Source organism: Lampetra planeri, chromosome 9 (assembly GCF_965212315.1).
Source record: "Lampetra planeri chromosome 9, kcLamPlan1.2.h2, whole genome shotgun sequence".
NCBI classification, from domain to species: Eukaryota; Metazoa; Chordata; class Hyperoartia; order Petromyzontiformes; family Petromyzontidae; genus Lampetra; species Lampetra planeri.
In genome coordinates this window covers 15950892-15970975 of record NC_136115.1, presented here as the reverse complement: position 1 = coordinate 15970975, position 20084 = coordinate 15950892, and the positions used below count along the sequence as shown (strand labels likewise).

General features: G+C 49.9%; 1 protein-coding gene across 5 annotated transcripts in view; it reads left to right on the top strand.

Moving 5' to 3' along the window:
- LOC144720739 (LIM domain-binding protein 3-like) overlaps positions 1 to 20084 on the top strand; it is a 65944-nt gene that overhangs the window by 25987 nt on the left and 19873 nt on the right. For all 5 annotated transcript variants that reach the window (XM_078597764.1, XM_078597765.1, XM_078597763.1 and 2 more), the window contains exons 4-5: positions 17333 to 17408; positions 18382 to 18404. In XM_078597764.1, the coding sequence (XP_078453890.1) occupies positions 17333 to 17408; positions 18382 to 18404 (99 nt within the window). The remainder of the gene's footprint in view (positions 1 to 17332; positions 17409 to 18381; positions 18405 to 20084) is intronic.

The following is a 20084-nucleotide window of genomic DNA, read 5'->3' as shown; positions in this document are numbered from 1 at the left end:
CACTATTCAGTTGAACAGTGTTCAAGCCATAGCCACTGGACATTGTCACCCCTCACAGTTGCTGCGCGGTTTTCTATTGTCACAAAGAAGATTCCCCCAAACCTGAACAAAATGTATTGCTGCTCTGTTTCGTGGGCACCTGGGATGACAGCCTCTAATCATATCTGAGTGTCACGGGGGGGTGGGGGAGGCGTGACGTCAGCGCGACGTTCAAACCCAGCTCAACGCTGTGGGATGACGTCGTCATGAGCCAGCCAGCCAGGCAAGCCGCCAAAATTGTTTCGAATACAATATAGTATGATGCCGCAACGTGTCAGTATCTTGACACCACGCAATTGTATTTAATTACTTTGGGTTTTCACGTACGTTAACCAGCAGCATTTGTTTCAGCACGTGAGTTCTGGGCTTGTTTCTATTCGCCAGTAGGTCGACAGGCCAAAACATATTTGAGTTTTGTGTGGAGATATTTCATGACATTATATTGCCCAGAGTGTGCCAATAGAGTGCTGGGTGAAGTTTTAAGCAGCGTTGTTATAGCCATGGAACAAATACGGCTGCTGCATCGTGCGCTTTCAGATGCGTTACTGCGGCCGTCTGGAACGCTCTTCCTTCCGATATTAGGAAGCCACTGGAGCTGTGCACTTTTTAATCTATATTGAAAACTCATTGCTTTGTTACTGCTTTTTGTGTTTAGTTTGTTGGTCTTCTCCCGCACCTCCGACGAGCACAGTTGGCGACGTACGGTGCGAAAAAAGTTCAGCATACAGATGTCGTGACATTGAATGAGTCACGAGTGCGTGGTGTTGGGAAATTGGTCGACAATGGGTTTGGGGGTAGCAGGCCGTTCTTCCAGTTGGACCTGTGGGCTGAAGCGCGGAGCCTTCTGGGGGATCCAGAGGGGTGCGGGGCCGAGGGCGGAGCCTGGCCACGCTGGGGAGGATACAAGGCGAGCTCCATCTGGAGTGGAACTCGTCGTGCTTCCGTCATCATGGTCTTCACTTCTTCGAGCTGTAGGTCTGGAAGCATGTTGGCTGTCCTGACCCAGTATGTAGTTATCCCTGTGGCTGGAAGGTCGGAATGAACAAGAAAGAGTGTGCCTCCTACTAGTGTCTCTGAATTAGTACACGACACATACATTAGGTCGGAGCCAGCAATGTGACACTATGCAGGCTCCATGGGCCCCCAACACAGGTAGATGTTCATGCAATGCATTCGTTCCTTTATTTTCTCACCTTAACCAACCGGCCACCTTTCACTCCTTGTGGCCTATCAAGTTGTGCCTGGTGAGTACCTGCATGGGAGACTGCCTGTGAATGCCAGGTGTTACGGGCGTGGCTGTCAGGTGGCCAGGGGATGGCAGGACGTCAACGGATTCTTCGTTATTTCTTCAGAGCTTGGTAGGGCTCCTCCCTCATGTGCATCGCTTATCTCCGGGCACCCTCTGTTCTTTCTACATTCCAAACAGTATTGGGGATTGATCAATCATCGCAGCACATAACCCTCTTGAAAGGGTCTTGAGAATGAAGTAAAGAATAATTGAAGGGTGTTCTTGCGATAATAATAATAATGAAGTGTCAGAGAACGCCCGCCAACCTTTCCTTGCAGGTGTTTATCCAACGTGCACTCAGAGCGGCAAAGAAACACGCTGTCACCCCCTGCTGACCGAACAACACCCAACTGAAACGTGGCCCTCAGGGGATCGTGAACCATTCAGCATAGTGGGGGGTGGGCAGGGGGGGGGGGCACGTCTCCCCGCACGTGTGCCATGACGGCGCGTGGTGACGCCTGCGCTGCCTGACGACTTCGCCGCGCTGGTTAGAGCCACGCAGGAGCATTCGTCCACGCTCCGTGTTTTCTCATCAACCACGGCGACCATGATTGGAGCCGTTCTCGGCAACGCTTCTGATTGAGTGGAAGTATCATTCAATCGGACCCACCCTTTCATAACAATGCGGGGCGGCGATGCCCTCCCTGTGGCTGCATCGTGATGAGATCAACACGGGAGGAGGAATTCTTTGGGTTCTCGCTAAATACAAATACAGGCATGCTTTTTTTAGTTTTTACACGTTTATGGCAGGGTCAGCACAACATGCTGCTGCAGAAAATAGACATCGGGAGTCAGACGCACAGTGTGTGTCTGTGTATGCAGTCCGGTGCGATGGAGGATGTCGCATCGGCAGATTAACAAAAGCACTCCGTGGTGGTGGATAGGAGAAGCCTGAAATCAGGGAAGACGCCATAAAATTCGTGAAATAATTTGCAAAAAAGTCGCACGTTGTTGCATTTTTTCTTTGCAGAATTTTAGTTCTCATGGAGCCCCGGGAACATCGTGAGGTCTAGGATTTGCGGATTACGAAGATTTGTACTTTCAAATCAATTTCTTAAGTTCAATTAAGATGAAGTTTTATTTCGTTGTTAGATTTGTTTGTGCATTTTTTGCATTATTTGCCATACATTTTTCTTCTGATATTTTATCATTGTTCGGTACGTTCTTGTTTAAACCAGGGTCTTTCTTAGGAAAAGAGACTTTGCGTTTCATTGGGTTCTCAGCTAGATCTTCTTGGTTCTTTCGGTAAAGTCACGTAGAAGGGAAGTATTATGTTTTATTTTTATTATTTTATTACTTCCCTTCTACGTGACTTTACCGAAAGAACCAAGAAGATGAATCCCTGCAGTCACGAAAGCTTTAAATCGAAATTCTCAGCTAGAGTTTAAAAAAGGGTTAGATTTGTTGAAGTGCACAGCAGCACTGCAGTGACATCATGCGTATCAAAGAAGCCAGCGAAGGGATTTTGTAACCATAGATGTGAGATCTGCAGGACAATGGCGAGCAGTGTTGGTGAGAGTCAGAAGCCCCATTCACAAATGAAGCCCCCCGAAAGGCACCCTGGGATGGGTTGGACAACCGGTACACAAAATAAGTCAGCGATTTCCAGCTCAAATGAGAATTGAGGCGGTTGTTCATGTCCTGTTTGCGTGACTGATGCAGTAGTGGCAATTCCATATTCCTATGACCGGAGCCACTGATGACTAACCCACAAAGTGACACTCACGTTATTGACCCCAGAGAGATGCAGGGCTGACTCAGCACCCAACCAGGGTTTAGAATTGGCAACCTTCCGGTTTGCGAGCCCCTCACTCTCACGTTGAACGACCTAGCCGGATATCCATGTTCAGGGAAGCCAAATACTGCTTGGATATGTGTCCATGTCATGAACTTGAGGGCACAAGATGACCACTTGAACACTCTTGGCAAAGCAGGCAGGTGACAGAATTGCATGTTGGTATCATCGTTGTTTAAAAGCTCTTACAATGCCTTGCTACTTAACATATGTACACTTGCATTTCACCCGCCTCTGCCTGACTCTTGCTGTAGCAGTGCATGGCAGCTTGTGCATGCTATTTGCGTGGCAGGTTGAATTGCTTCACCTATTTCTGTTTTTTGTTGCCTTCGTTGAGCAGTATCTTAAGACACGCTCGTATCCAGACACAAAATTACCCGAAACGAATCTGCCGAACGTCCAAGGCCCGGGGCGTGGCAAAACTATTCTTGACTGTCAATCGAGACTCACTTTGGAAAACTAAAAGTGTGATTATTATTGTCAATTAAACACAAATTGCCTTGTTTTATAAACATTATGAGCGTGTCATTTAAACTGCGTTTGCCACTTGAGTCCTACAGTGCGTTTGGCATGACTAATGGATGAGTGGGAGGGCTATCAAAAGGTAGGAGCAGGTGATGGGCAAGGCCACAGCTGCTTGTGACGATTAAATATTAACGGGTTTAGCGGGAAACCCGAGTCGGCTTGAACTCTCCCGTGTTGTGTACAGTATTTGTGTGATGGCTCACGATGAAGGTATTTTCGAACTGTTACAAATTTTGTACCACGCTGTCTTGTTTGAGATGTACGTGCGCATGTACGTATGTTGAACTTCCTTCGCACCGTACGTAGCCAACCGTGCTAATCGGAGGTGTAGGAGGAAGGACGACAAACTAAACATACAAAGAACATTTTGGTTCTTTCGGTAAAGTCACGTAGAAGGGAAATAAAATAATAAAATAAAACATTATAAAATACAATTCTCACGACGTTTCGGCCACAACGCAAGCAGCCGTCCTCAGGTGAAGAACAGGTCGGCTGCTTGCATTGTGGCCGAAACGTCGTGAGAATTGTATTTTATTATGTTTTATTTTTATTATTTTATTATTTCCCTTCTACGTGACTTTACCGAAAGAACCAAGAAGATGAATCCCTGCAGTCACGAAAGCTTTAAATCGAAAAATACAAAGAACAGTTCGAGAGAAACGAGGCGCGCATCATTGCCGTTTATTGAGGGCAGAGAGAATGTTTTCGAGGTAATGGGACGAATACGGGGCATGCTCTGTATTTTCGGGGACGTTGCCTTGACTTAATAATACAAGTGAAGTGCCTTCAGGGGGATGTGCAGGTAGAGTGTTTACTCACTGAGAACGCTCAGTACTGATCACAATATCGTTTAATCTCCCTTTGGAATTTACACCATTTCGTGATGGAAATATTTTCCAAAATTTATGGCGCCACATTTTAAGGTCAACTATAGAGTCGTCACTCATCACCCGTCAGGAGGAAACTCTTGGCTTTCCTCAGTGTAAATCAGCGGTGATTAATAACTACTTCTACCTGCCAAGTGACTTTGAGCATTGTAGCAGGAAGGGTCACTTGATGTCAAGAATGAAATTGTTTTGATACAGAATGAGCAAACAAGCTTTCAAATAAAATTAATTCAAGAAATATTCAAACGGCACGAATTACTTTTTGGTTGAAGCGCAGCGAACACTGGATTCATAGAGACGACGAAATTGCCATGCGCGCTTAACGCACGAGCCCGTGTGCCATTGAGAACGTCCGCAGGAGATGACAAGCACTGATGGCCCGTGGCCGCGTGCGGCAGGGCAGCGGCGCACGCACGTGCGCCGTGGCGCACACGCGTGCGCCGTGACGCACGCCGAGCTCGGACTCGCGTGCTTGTGCACAGGTAATAGCTTGGGCGGGCGGGCGGGCACGCATGCGGGTGGTCGGGCGGTGATGGAAGGGGATCGACGGGCACAGCTGTGAAGCTAAATGAAGGAAGATGAGTCGTGAATTCCATGGAGGCGCTGCATTCCAGGCCCTGCAGATAACCCGGCAGTGCCGCTCGCTCACTGCTAAAGCGAGCCGTGTCCTGTGGAGCCGGTGCGGGTTGGGCACACCAGTGGCTCCGATTCAAAATGAATCCATTCTAGACTCGGTCCACACATTTGAATCCCGTCTACACCTCTTGTCTCTTATTTCAGTTCATCACGCTTGGCGATAATGCGGGAACACTACAGTATGACCATTACTCCAATTATAAATATAATTCACAAGTGTCCATCTGTCTGCCATGCTCTGTATCTCCCAGCCAGTACGTCGGAAGAAAACGTTGAGGGAACCAAAAAGTGTTTCTCATACCGAGGATGTTCCCAGAAAATTTAAATTTTTCTATATTTCCAACATTTTCATCCCACGATTTCGAAAAGAACATCTCAGACCGTCCAATAGGCCGCCATTTGTAAATGACTGATGATGATTCCCAGTGGAACACACCTTGCATTTCATTGCTCAAACCAAGCCAATATTATAGTGAATTAAATTATTGCACTCATCTTTATAGAGCGCCTTCACTCAAGGTGCTTCTAGTTTATAAAGGGTAACAAAATAATAGAATGATGTAGATATCAGGGTCATGCGAGGGCTGAGAATGAGCGACTTCAATAGAGGGGTAGAGGGGCACTTAGGATTCACGAAAGGGCAGGGGAGGGTTAGGAAAGAGTGGAAGGGGTGAGGGGATGGAAGATGAAGACTTTATAATATTTTACTTTAACGTATCAGTTTTTTTCACGTAAGATTATTTCCGTAGGGTGAAATATATACGCCGTACTTTTTTTTCGTCGACTAATATGAAATTGTATTTTTTTGATGCGCGGTCACTTTACTTTCAGAGCATGTTTTATTCTGAACCACATTTATAGCACATTCTGTCCTCGCACCTTGTTCCTCTCCTCCGTCGGTCACCACGTGGCCACCAACAAAGAGACTGGGACAAACCTCTTCCACACCTTCCTCTCCCTGGTCACGGTGATCACTCCCCGTACACCTGCATTCATCTCTCTTAATTCCTCCTCCGTCACGCCGTGAGGCCGACTCTTGTGCAGGCGTCTTCTCCTCACGGCTCCTTCTGCACCGCAGTGCAAGGCTGTAGCGTGGTAATCTTAACTTTGCCCAGACCAAAGACGTCCCCATCTTTGTCCTTGGATGATCAAACTTAAGCTGGCCTAACAGAAAGTGTGGAAGTTGGTGTTAAATGTAACAGGACATTGTAACCTTGTATTCTTTGGGTCTTTCAGTGAAGTCACGTAGATAGGTTCAAAGAAAATAACAAACAAAAAACTATGACGTTTCGATCGCAACACAAGCATTCGTCATCGGGAAGGAAAAAAAGAGGGGGACGGCTGCTGAGGCAGACTGTTTAAAAGGTTTAAAATGGGTGTAGCCCAAGGGACATAAACGAACTGGGTGGGGCTAGTGATGTTAATGTGAGAAGTGGCTATGTTAATGTGAGAGATTAGCATGTTAATGGGAGATCGGAAAGCGGCCTCCACGAAGGCACGGAGATGGCTATGTTGCTGTTAGAGATTAGCATGTTAATGGAAAATCTCAGAGCAGCAACGCCGAGTTCGGCGAGCGAGGTAGCTGTTGTAGTGTGGGAAATTTAACATGTTAATGTAAAATCAGAGCCAAAAACAACAACTAACATCGTAAAGTGGTAGGATGGGAACATCACAGCCAGTTATGACTTAAACTGGTTGATAACGTCCTTCCAATGATTGCTCAGTTTTTACACATCTTCTCGATTGAAGTTGTGTCTGTGTGTATATGTGGATGGCTTCATGAACGAATCTTTGTTGATATCCAGTGGGTTTGCAAAGTCCCTTCGTCTTAGAGAAATCAATTTCGTGTGAGCCCACCGCATTAAAACAATGATCAGCCACGGCTGAGGTATTGGTATTACCGTCTTACAGATCTGCCTTATGTTCACGAACACGGTCCGAGACATGTATTTTAGTTTCCCCAATGTAACTACTACCTCAGACACAGCTTAGTTTGTCGACGCCGGGGTATTGCATGTCTCAGGGCTCTGACCCCGAAGCCACTCAACCTGAGCTGTGCCGGCTCAAGAATTTGAACCCAGAGTCACTCGACAACCTCTTCATGACTGCAGACAAGGGGATGCATTCACCCCATCTCTCTCAGTGCTTTATGACAATGTGTTTATTTTGGGTGCTTGTATTATTTTTGTTTCTACATTGTCGGTCGTTTATCTTCGTGGCAGACGTTTATATGGTTGCAGCAATGTACGTGGCACACCGTTCTGTATTTGTAAATGCGTGCGTTGGCACGCAGGGGTTGGCGTGTAAACAACCCCCTCTTTAACTGGGTAGTGTTAATAGCGAACTCTGTATCCAGAGTAAATACTGCACCTCCATGCAACCTGAAGGGATGACAACCAATTTTATTTTTAGCAAGGAGGCATGTGTGAAGACTTTTAATTTGATAGAGAAATGGCTGCAAAGATGAATGGAGACAAGGAACCATTAATACCATGATATCATTCCAGTCAGTGGCCTCAATGCTGCATTAATTAACACTTCTGCAGCATCGCATAGCTTTGCCACCGTGTCCATCGCACACCAAACCCGGGCGTATTGCTCAGCCAGCCTAGGTCTGTCAAAACTGTGCTGTCAACTGAAATACAGTTTTAACACAACACTAGCTCCGGCTAGTCGGTCTGAATAAATTCCTGCCAATTCTCAGATTGTCGGGGGCCAAACCTGGACAGGTGGCAGCCCTAGGCGCGCTAGACTATTGCACTAATTTCTGACAACTGTTGAGGATGGCCAGGGGCCAGCTGCATGGCAGACGCGCACAATACAAACATGACCAATGTTTGTATGCAAGTAATTGAGGTCGTGTGCTTTCTGTGTAATCTTTCAGGGCAGCGCGCATCCACTGGGCCGCATACCTTTGTATGTTGAGTGGTAATTCAATCAGCTTGGCTGTGGCTCCCTCTCCTGGCACCGGGAACTTTTTTGCTAAACACGTCGATGCATTTTCAGTGACCTCTGCACTTTTAGGGTTAGCATTGTCCCTGCCAAATGGGATATATTTGTAATGTCTCATGTTGTAACCAGGGGATCTACAAATGTGAACTGTTGACATTCTGTTCTCTCCCATGGGCATGGTCGTGCCAGGGTTCTTAATTTCTCACTCAATGTTTTCTGGGTCACTGGTAGACTGGAGCAGGTAGCACTTAACCATTACCCACTGCCATGGCGATAGGTATACTGGATGTTGTGTGTCGGTTGTGGAGAAGTTTTCCAGGTCACTGGCCTAGACAGACCCATGTGGCCAAACACCCCGATGGGGGACCCTCCTGAAAATGTCTTGAGACTCTTTGAATTACTGCTGGTGAACACACAGGGCATCGTTATCGTTTTTGATTGCCTGCCCTTGGGCTCAGCCTAAAGTGCATTCTTTAGAGCCACTTGTGTAAATAATAACATACTGAAATGTGTTTGTATGCAACTGCATCGATATGCAGCTGTATCTCAAATGAATAGGCTAACAAGAGTTAATAATACATGACCAACAACGCATAATTATGTCATAGCATATTGAGCTCTTAAGGAATACATGTTTACTTTTGCATTTTTTTAAAATCTCAGTTAAGAAATATATTGATTTAAGCATGCCAAATTCAGCTTGGTTTAAGTTTCAAATGTAAAACTAATCCCAATTATATAAGCATATAGTGGTCAGTTATTGTTGAATAATGCTGTAATGATTTGAATTTTTTACCCAGCAAAGCCTCACCAGCTTTTGAAAGGAAATTGTGGAGAGGATTCTACTTTGGTGCTGGTCGACCAACTTGTATATTAGCGATGAATATTCATACATCCTGTCGTGGGAGGAAATTGAACGCAAGGACAAAAAAACAGCCACATGTAAATAGGAACAAGAGTCACGCAGCTGGACCCACCAGCAACTCACTCGGCTACCTGAGGTGCCCCATTGTTACCTTATGGGTCAGGTGGCTGGCACACTCAATGGCTGTCATTCCCGCATGATCCATCAACCCCACACGTAAGTAATTAACTTACAGGTGTAGGGTTGTTACGGGAGGGCTGTAGGTGCATGGGATCCAACGGGGAATAAACACAGTGGGCGGAGCTCCGGGAGTACACGGGGGGGGTGCCCGCAGCGACGTCCGCATCAGGCAGCCTGGGGGGTTGTGATCCTGACGGGGGGTATAAAGGGGGAGGACAGAGAGAGCTCGTGGCTGAGTCTGGGAACGAAGGAGGAAGAAGGAAGATCTGCTAGTTAGAAGCCCTGGACTCCCCTCGACGCCGCCCTTGTAAGGGCTGCGGAGGATCGAGCCAGAGGCGTGGTTCCGTGAACCAGGGTCAGTACCCTGGGACTCCGGAGACCGTAGCCCGACTCACCAGTGTCGGGCCAGTTAGCCTCCCCTAGCCCGTTAGTGGAGGACTTGGGGTTAGGTCAGGATTAGCTAGGGTGTATCCCCAGTTATCCGGGTGAGGGGGCCGCTACCCCCTCTAGTGCTGTCCTGTACCGACAACTTGTAATAAAGATACGTGTGCCTCAACCTGGGTGTCCAGCGTACTTACCGGTACTTCATCTGGTGTCAGAAGTATTACGAACATGGAAACACGTCAGACAGCTCGAGCCAGAGTGCCGGACGAGGACACTGCTGAAATCGTTGAGCCCGAGACGGCTCACCAAGACATGGTACAGCCGGGGCCTGACGCGTTCCTGCCGGGGCATCGGCATGAAGAGGGGCCGCAGCCAGACGCGCTACGGCTGGCTCACGAGAGGCTGGCGGAGCTGCTGTATGCCGCTGCCGCCACGCTGGAAAACATCACGCGGCTGGGGGCTGGTGGTCCACCACGGGGCGAGGGGAGTCGACGACCGGAGTGCCTTCCCGCCATTTCGGAAGACTCCAACTTTGAATTTCCCGCCATCGCGACGGCAGCTGCAGAGGGCGTGGCCGGGCTAAACCTTGGGTCCGACGCCGCTCTCGCTGGGACAGCCGCATCATCGCCAGCGGCGGGAACGTCATCACGGCTGCGACAGGCGATTCCATCTGCCATTCGCGCCGACGCACAGCCGAGTCCTGGGGATAGCAGCCTGCAGACTTCCAAGGCGAACGCTGCGCTGCAACAACGGCTACCTCCGCTGAAGGAATTTGTTGGCGCGGAGGGCGACTGGGGCGGCTTCCAGCGTCGCTTCATCGCCCACCAAGAAATGGCTAGGTGGTCGGACGACGAAGCCCTCTGCGCGCTGCCGGCGCTCCTCGACGCCGACGCGCTCGCCGCCCTCACATCGGCACCAAGAGAGAAGCGTTCTACTCTGCCGAGGGCGCTACAACTGCTGGCTGGGGTCTATGGACCATCTGCAGAATGCAGACAGCAGTTCTACGACCGCAAGCGGGGTGAAAAAGAGTCGCCCCTGGCATACAGGACGAGCCTCCTGGCGCTGGCCAAAACGGCTTTTCCCCGTATGGACGACGACGGCGTGGACGCGATGGTCACGGAGAAAATCCTCCTCCTGGCAGACGACCTGGACATCGCTGTCGTCGCACAGGAGGACGCCGAGATGACCTCTCTTCAGGCGGCGCGCCTCCTTCACGCCAACCTTCTGTCCCTGCGGCGGAAAGCCAGCAGGGCATCGGCCGGGCGTGCGGTGGCTGCAGCCACCCTTCAGACGGAGGAGCTCTACGCCGTCGACCACCGACGGCAACAGGCGCAAGGAGCACGGGCGGGCCGGGACGGCTCAAGCCGGTTCGACCGTCCATCGTCTCCACCGGGGGGTCCGCGGTGTTTCAACTGCGGCGTTCGGGGCCACGTCGCCTTGGGGTGCCGCTCGCCTCGACAGCGCGGGACGACGCCTCGACGGGACGCCGGGCCTCCTCCTCCCAAGCTCCAGCAACATGATCCGGCGAGTCGCGGCACCACACATGTTTGGCCAAAGCACCCACCCGTTGCACACTCTCGCACCACAACGAACGGGGGGCCGATGTTGCGTTGCGACGGCCCAACGCGGATCACTGCGGGGACTCGAATCGAGCCCAAACAGTGGTCCGTGTTGGCCCATCGCGTGGTAGCCGCGTCGTCAGGGTCGTCGGCCGTGGTCGGACACATTGACGGGGTAGAGGTACGCATCCTGGTCGATACGGGGGCATCGGCGACAATCATTTCGGAGTTAATTTACAATATTCTGCCTGTACAAAGCCGGCCCTTACTGCCGGTTAACGTCCCATTCTATGCCGCTAACGGGGGCTCTCTGGGCATCATGGGACAGATTCGCGCGCAAATTTGTATCGGGGACATCAAATTGTCGGGGCCGATTTTCGTTTCCTCCTCGCTGGCGGTTCCGTGCCTGCTGGGGACGGATTTCTTAGGCAAAATGCCAATTCGTATTTTGATCGACCAAGGATGCATTGAGCTTCCGTCAGGGCGACGCATGGCATTCCTGCCTTCCCCTGCGGCGGCTCGGACGGCATTCGCGACGGTACCGGCGTTCGTCGTCAGAACAGTTAGTGTGCCGCCGGGAGCTCAAATGCTAGTGCCTCTGAAACTTCGTAAGCCCTTCGCTAAGGGCGTAGGGGATCAGGGTGTTTTGCTGGGACCGTCTAGGGCCGGGGTTAATGCACCTCATTTGATTCCGGCCCAGACCGTCGTAAGAGGGGACGAGGACCCTTTCATCGCGGTCCTCAATGTGGGGTCGCAGACAGTGGTGGTTCCTCAAGGGACGGTGCTCGCTCACGCGACGCCGGTACCCTGCGAGGAACCTGTCGCGAACCATGTTGGCACTGCTTCCCGAATGCTCCCACATTCGGACAGCGATGAAGGGTGGCTCGACGCGCTTTGTGCGGGATCGACGGACCTGACAAATTCAGAGCGCCAACAGCTTAGAACGCTACTGAGGGAATTTTCCGACGTTTTCAGTCGGGATAAATATGATTTGGGTTGCACTCACCTGCTGCGTCACCATATTGACACGGGTGACAGCGCGCCAATTCGCCAAAATCCGTTTCGGTTAAGTCCCGCCGAAAAGGACCATGTCAAATCGGCTGTTGATGACATGTTAGCCGCCGACATCATTTCTCCCTCCACCAGCCCTTGGGGAGCGCCGATCGTCCTGGTTAAAAAGCAGGACGGCTCGTTGCGGTTTTGCGTGGATTTTCGGCGCCTTAATAAAATTTCGGTTGCCGACGCATACCCGCTCCCACGGATGGACGAATCGCTGGACGCCTTGGCGGGAGCGCGATTCTTCTCCACACTAGATTTACTTTCGGGATTCTGGCAGCTTCCTCTGGACGATGATTCTAAGCCTAAAACTGCTTTCCGTACACCGCACGGCCTGTTCCAATTCAACCGGTTGCCGATGGGCTTACACTCAGCGCCGGCAACTTTCCAGCGATTGATGGAATTGGTTTTGGCTGGATTGCAATGGGAATCGTGCCTGATTTATTTGGATGACGTTATTGTCTTTGGTAAAACTTTTGATGAACATCTCCAGAGGTTGCGGGCGGTTTTCCTAAAGATGCGGGCTGCTAATTTGAAATTTAAGCCCCAGAAATGCCATTTGTTACGCGAGTCGGTGCGTTATTTGGGGCACATCGTAGGGCGCTCGGGTATTGCTACCGATCCCGCCAAAACGCAGTGTGTCAGCTCCTGGCCGACTCCCACCTCGGTGGGAGAGGTCAGGAGTTTTATTGGCTTCGCATCATATTACCGACGCTTCGTCGCTAATTTTGCAACGATTGCCAAACCCCTACACGCGTTAACATCTAAAGGGGTTCGGTTCCACTGGGGTCAGGAGGAGGAAGCTGCTTTCTGCTCCCTGCGGGACGCCCTGGTAAAGGCTCCTCCCCTGATTTACCCAGATTTTTCTAGGCCGTTTTTGCTCGACACCGACGCGAGCAACACGGGTATTGGAGGTGTGCTTTCCCAGGTGGTTGACGGCGTGGAACGGGTGGTTGCGTACGGCAGTCGGGTGTTGTCTCCAGCGGAGCAAAGATATTGTGTCACCCGTAGGGAACTGTTGGCAATTGTCTATTTCATCCAACAGTATCGCCCATATCTGTACGGTCGGCATTTCACCGTCCGCACAGATCATGCGGCACTGCAGTACGCCCTGAAGGTTCAACAGCCATCGGGACAATTGTCCCGATGGTTGGAGGTCCTCCAGGATTTCGATTTCGAAACCACCTACCGTAAGGGCGTTCGCCACACCAACGCTGACGCTCTGTCACGGATGCCAACCGCCTCCGAATGCGCATGCCTCCTGGGGTCTGGGCGTTGCAAGCCGGCAGGGGACATGATGGTTCCGGTCCTGGCGGCCGCCGCCAATGACGAAACATTGGTCACCAATGATATCGCGGAACAGGGGAAAGATTCCCTGCTTGGGTTGCCCGTTAATGAATGGGGGCGCCTCCAAATGGAGGATACCTCCCTCCTCGCGTTGCGTCGTCGCGCCGGGGAGAGGGGGCGGGGGACGGGTGAGGCCGACGCTTGGGGCATGCACGCAGGGTTGCTCATGCATTGGGACAGCAAATCCCACCGTCACCGGCTGGTGGTCCCTTCGGGATTACGGGGTAAGGTGGTGTGGGCTGCGCATGAGCGCCTCCTCCACCTGGGGACCCAGAAAACTCTCGCCTTGCTCCAGCTGAATTTTTTTTGGCCAGGCATGACAAGGGATGTCACTGATCTGTTGGCAGCATGCCCTCGGTGTGCGCAGCGCAAACCACCGGCACGGGAGTCGAACCCGCCCTTGCAGTCCATCCAGGTCTCCCGAGTAAATGAACTGGTCGCACTGGACATTCTGGGGCCATTCCCCGCCACCCCCAGGGGTAACAGATATTTGCTTACTGGGGTCGAATATTTTACGCGCTGGCCTATGGCCTGGCCCCTGCCAATTCAGTCGGCAGCAGCCATCGTCGACGCCTTTGTCCAGGGTTATGTCATGGACAAAGGTGCTCCGGAGCGGTTGCTGACCGACCAGGGTAGAAATTTTTCCGGGAAACTCCTAAAACAAGTCTGTGATCTCCTAGGAATGAAAAAAATTCGAACCTCTCCTTATCACCCGCAAACGGACGGGATGGTCGAGCGTCTGCATCGCACCATCTCGTCTATGTTGTCGCAGCAAGTCTCGGACTCACAGACTGATTGGGACTTACAAATTCAAGGGGTTCTAGCGGCATACAGATTGGCTCCCCATGCTGCGACGGGATTTTCACCATTCTTTCTTATGTATGGCCGCGAACCCGACCCACCTGTTCCGGCACAGCTGCAGATCCCCGCGCTGCTGGGTAAAATTAAATTGGATGAACACGTTAAATTTAACCTTGACAAACTGACTGAGGCGCGGGATGCTGCGAGGCTAAATTCTGACAGGCGTCAAAAGGCGAACGAGCGCCTCAGGCTGGCTCGCGCGCACGTGCTGCAGTGGAAGCCGGGGGACAGGGCATGGCTGCACTGTCCCCAGGTACCACTCGCGACCTCCTCTAAACTCGTGCGCCCGTGGCGGGGCCCCGTCGAGGTTTTGAGGCCTCAGTGCGTTCGAATCAAATGGGGCAGGCGCCGGTGGTTTGTACACCCCTCTAGGCTAAAACCGTTTGTTGCGGTGCGAGGGCCCACTCCACACGCGCGGGGCCAAGCATGTGGGGGGTCGACCGACTCGGAGGGTCCGTCGCTGCTCTCGCCTGATGTGTTGCCGGCTGTCCCACCCACAGGTGCACCGGGAATGACGGGCTCATGCCCTACAACCCACACGGGTGATGCCGACGGTCGCGCCACTTCAATCGCGACCTCATCTCGAAAGGGACAGCCGCCACCAGATGGTCCGCCGTCCGGGGTTGCCCCGTGTGACGGGCCTGCGGCAAGGACGCGCGCTAAGATGCGCAGACTCTTATAATATACAAAAAGAAGAATTTTTTTTTTTTATTTCACGTGTCATGGTTACTGTATGCTGCGTCGGTGGTGCGCTCCTGCCACATTGTGTGCGTTGTGTTGTGTGTGTGGGCGGGGTGTGTGTGTTGTGGGTGCGTTGTGTGTCGTGGGTGTGCTGTGTGTGCTGGGGGAGTTCCTGGCTAGTTGTATATACGCGCTTTTACGGATTTCGTATTTATACGGGGGGGGGGGTGCGTCGGACATTCCCTTCGGGGGTGTGCTTGTTCTTCTTGTTGTTCTTGTTGTTGTTGTTCAATTTGCATTTTGTTGAGAAAAATGAGGCACACACGGGGTTGAGGGGTAAATGTTCCTTTATTGGAATTGTTGCAGCCGGGACGGCTGCGAGCTGTAATGGGGGGAGTGATGTAGGGTTGTTACGGGAGGGCTGTAGGTGCATGGGATCCAACGGGGAATAAACACAGTGGGCGGAGCTCCGGGAGTACACGGGGGGGGTGCCCGCAGCGACGTCCGCATCAGGCAGCCTGGGGGGTTGTGATCCTGACGGGGGGTATAAAGGGGGAGGACAGAGAGAGCTCGTGGCTGAGTCTGGGAACGAAGGAGGAAGAAGGAAGATCTGCTAGTTAGAAGCCCTGGACTCCCCTCGACGCCGCCCTTGTAAGGGCTGCGAAGGATCGAGCCAGAGGCGTGGTTCCGTGAACCAGGGTCAGTACCCTGGGACTCCGGAGACCGTAGCCCGACTCACCAGTGTCGGGCCAGTTAGCCTCCCCTAGCCCGTTAGTGGAGGACTTGGGGTTAGGTCAGGATTAGCTAAGGTGTATCCCCAGTTATCCGGGTGAGGGGGCCGCTACCCCCTCTAGTGCTGTCCTGTACCGACAACTTGTAATAAAGATACGTGTGCCTCAACCTGGGTGTCCAGCGTACTTACCGGTACTTCACAGGCATGGGGCATGAACAGTAGACATGGCGGTGCTTGGGTCATGCGTTTGTTGATGTAATCATTTGTAATCGTGCCAATATGTACCTTACCACTATTCTGTGCAAACAAAAGATCTTGACCATGATAGAGGTTTTTGGGTTAGATCACGTAAATATAAATGTGTCGTTAAACCCGCCACCACCCGACACAGCCAATTAGTAAGGTTTGTCACGTGAACAAAACGTGCTAATTAGTTCAGCACAACGGTGTGTTGGAGAGACAACTCACACCATTTGCATTTGTTTTTATTATGACGTTTCGCTGGTGATTACAACCAGCCTCATCAGGCGACAGCCAGAATTGTGGATAAATTCTCCTTGTTCTGCCCCACGGCAGATATAGAGGTGTGCTTATACAGGAACTTCCTGATATGGTGTTGAGTTTGGTCACGTGACCAGGAAGTTACGATTTAAGGTTCTCTAAGCCACGAGCAAGGGGTGTCAGCCATTACGCAGAGTACAAAATGGAGGCACAATTATCATCTCAGTGAAGACAGGTGCATCTGTTCATTGTGGGACTTTAAGAAGCATTGTCTGTAAGTTCGTTTATGTTCTTATAATCATGGGAATGCTGTTATAATGTTAGTATTGTCGTTATAATGCTGCAAATGCCTTTATAATGCCGTTAAATTGTTATGATAAATGAGGCCTAGTTAACAATGAAGCCTGCCACTTGCATTAATGTGAATGTTATTTATAGTTGGACAAGTCGAGCCAGACTTATGCCCATGTAACTTTAATGCGTTCTTGAGCAAGGATGAATAAGTATCTCATCCACAGTTCAGTGTTATATGCAGCGTTGTACATTTAGGCTGCAGTATGGTGATTACACAAGTGACCTTATTTAACACTGTAGATTATTCTCTTGTATGCCGATTCAGTGCTAATGTAGGTGCCTGGTCCATCAAGGACCTATTGTTGAGTTTCATGTTATCTAAGACAATGTTATGATGCTGCTGTGTTCATTCATTGTATTGATTTTGCAAGTATTAACAGATGCTGTATTTTGTGCTGTGTTTTTCCATCAGTTTTACTTCGTTCTATGAATTAAATACGTTGGAGTCAGATGTTCACCCTGGATCTGAAAGTGTATTGAATGCGAGGTTAACTACTCGGATAGTGGTCCAACGCAGCGCATAGCGAGCCTGAAACACTTTGTTTCGGACGCATTTATATTTATGCGATTTAACCCAAAATCTCATATTGATCATATTGGTCGCAAAAGCCAACTGCATGTTAAAAACTCTTAAATGTCTCTCCTCTCTGCTCGCTATCTATGTCGCCGATATCAACTCCACCTCACAGGTCCAAGCTCCAGGGTCGGGTCGCCACAGGCGTGCCTCATGCTGATGGGACACGAGCCGTGACTCCTCAGCAGCAGGTACGGGACTTGCCCCTTGACCCTCACCCTGCCACCAAGCCACTGCTATTCAGGATGAATGAGAAGCCACCTGTGTTGGGTCGTTGAAGTTTATTATATTTAACCAAGATAATGTAATTTGCAAGGGTGACCCAGGTCACATTGAAAAAGTTAAATATAAATCAGAACGAACATTTACCAAATAGAAATTAGCGGTAAATAAAACAATATTTAACGACAGAAGAAATTGCAAACAGTGCACAACGTAGATCAATATTGAATCAAATACATTTTTTGTCATGAAAGGTGCCTTGGAAAAAATGTAGTGACAAAAAGGCCTAAATATAGTCTTGATTTGAAGCTTCCGTGACTGCAGGAATCCATACTCTCTGGTTCTTTATCGGTTAAGTCACGTAGATAGAAAAAAAATAACAAAAGAAAACACGACGTTTCGGTCGCAACACAAGCGTCTGTCCTCAGGTGAGAAAATGATCTGCTGTTGTGGCTTTATATAGGCACGGGAGGGGGGGAAAGGGGGGGGGAGTTTTGTCGAGTCGTGGCTGCAGGAGTTCACAGGGGAGAAGGGGGAGGGTTTGTGGCATGCAGGGACGAGTAGGGCTGGAGAAATTAGCATGTCAATAAGCTTGAATTAGTAACCGGAAACCAAGACAAACGGGTGGGTGAGTGAATATCATTGCAGTTAAAACTTGACGTGGTTAATCACGTCCTTCCAATGATTGCTCAATCTGAATCGATCTTCTCGATTAAAGTTTTGTCTGTGTTTGTATATCTGGATGGCTTCATGAACAAATCTGATGGTAGCCCGAGGGTTTGCAGAGCACCTTGGTCTCGTGTTTTCTGTTGTTATTTTTTCTATCTACGTGACTTTATCGAAAGAACCAGAGAGTAGGCCTAAATGTATTTAAAGTGATTAGTGCACATTTCCACTGTGTGCAGTTAGACATTATTAAGTAATTTCAATCTTGTTTTTCAGGTGTACACTGCCAACACGGCTAAGTAAGTACTCAATTTCCTTTGGTGCAGTCACATGCAATCACGCACACACACAGCTGTCATTCACCACTATTGATACTCATGTCACCGTGGCACCTGTGCCATTGTGCCGCGACGACATTATGGGACAAGTTGGCAGACTCATCGCAAACAAAATAAGCACAGTAAACCCCCTGGTTTCAGTGTCTGAACACACACAAATAGATACGTGCACACCAGACAAAGATTCCCCGTGTAGCAGCATACTTTTGGGGCAAGTGCTGTGAGCCAACACCTATGAAGGCCAACATGGCACACGTGATGTGAGCATCACGCCCGGCCGCTTTTAACTCCCCATTGGTAATATTTACACACATCAGCAGGCATTCATTTAAAGGCTGAGTCAACCAAAGCTCGTATATTCGTTACTGATGTTGGCCGTGAGTGGGAATCGAAATCGGGTAGGTGGGTTCGTAGTGCAGTGCACTCAGTGCGACACAGCCGCTCCCCACTACACTTCACATTCACACACTTGCAGCTTACATGCCCACACGCGTGCATAACAGCAGACGCACTCGCATGCAAGCATACGCACCTACTCAGGGCTGCGGCTTGGTGAAAGGGGCTGGTTATCTCTTCACCATGAAGTTATTTACCAAAGAGCCACAAAAACCACACATGGACACACATCCAAATATTGTGTGCACACATACATACATATCAGATATGTGGCTGGCTGAGTTGCCAAGCAGTTTGCAGTTTACTCTGAATATTGTGTTAAATCAATGTCACGTGTACATGATATTAACGAGACTGAACAATATGTAAGTGTTTAAAAAAAAAACTTCATATTTGGGATTTGATGAAGTGGTACTGCGAATCTCAAATGTTGTGCAAGAGGCGCAGCGGCCCTAAAGGGATCACTGGCTTCTAAAGTCGACCGTGTCCAGTGTCCGAATGTTGCATTGCAAGATCAAATAACATCTTGCAGCTGCCATCAGGACCATTTATTCGTGGCAGAAATGCAATTCTCACAGCTATTTTGCAGCTTCGCTGTCACCGAGGTAAGTGAATTGTTGCAAACTTGTGAGATCCCACGCAAGAACGTGCAACTTTAAGAAAATTAAATTAAAAAACGGGAGTTGTTCTGTCGCTCGGGATGAAAAGAAGAACCTGGAGTCTCAGCCGACGAGCCTTCTCAAGAGGAGTATTGAATTGCTGCCACCACTAGCTCAGTTGCTGCGTGTGCATGTATCTTTCGATATCTGACATCAGCATGGATGTGTCAGTTCCTGACACAGACGAAGAAGAAGAAACGCGCGCGCGTTTCTGTTACCGGGTTTCTGTGACGACGTAGGAGCGATGATCCTGTGTTGACATTGAAGCAGCATTTGTCTGGACAGCTCTCGCTCGGCTCGTTGCATTCCGTCACGGGGTCCTTCCTCTTCCGTGGTCTCTGCTGGCGTCATGCACTGTGATTTTGTGTTGTTACTGCAGTCGCATCCCAATTGCAAACCGTGTCTGCAATTCGGTGGCATTTATGCTGCACTTACTTTCAACGTGACACTCGTGTGATGCGTCTTAAATGCATTTGACAAAAAGAAAATTTTTTATTTTATTTTTACATCATTGTGACACGGCATATTTTTTTTTGACAAATGTATACATTCCTGTCCATCCTGTGAATTTTTCAGTTTTCACTGA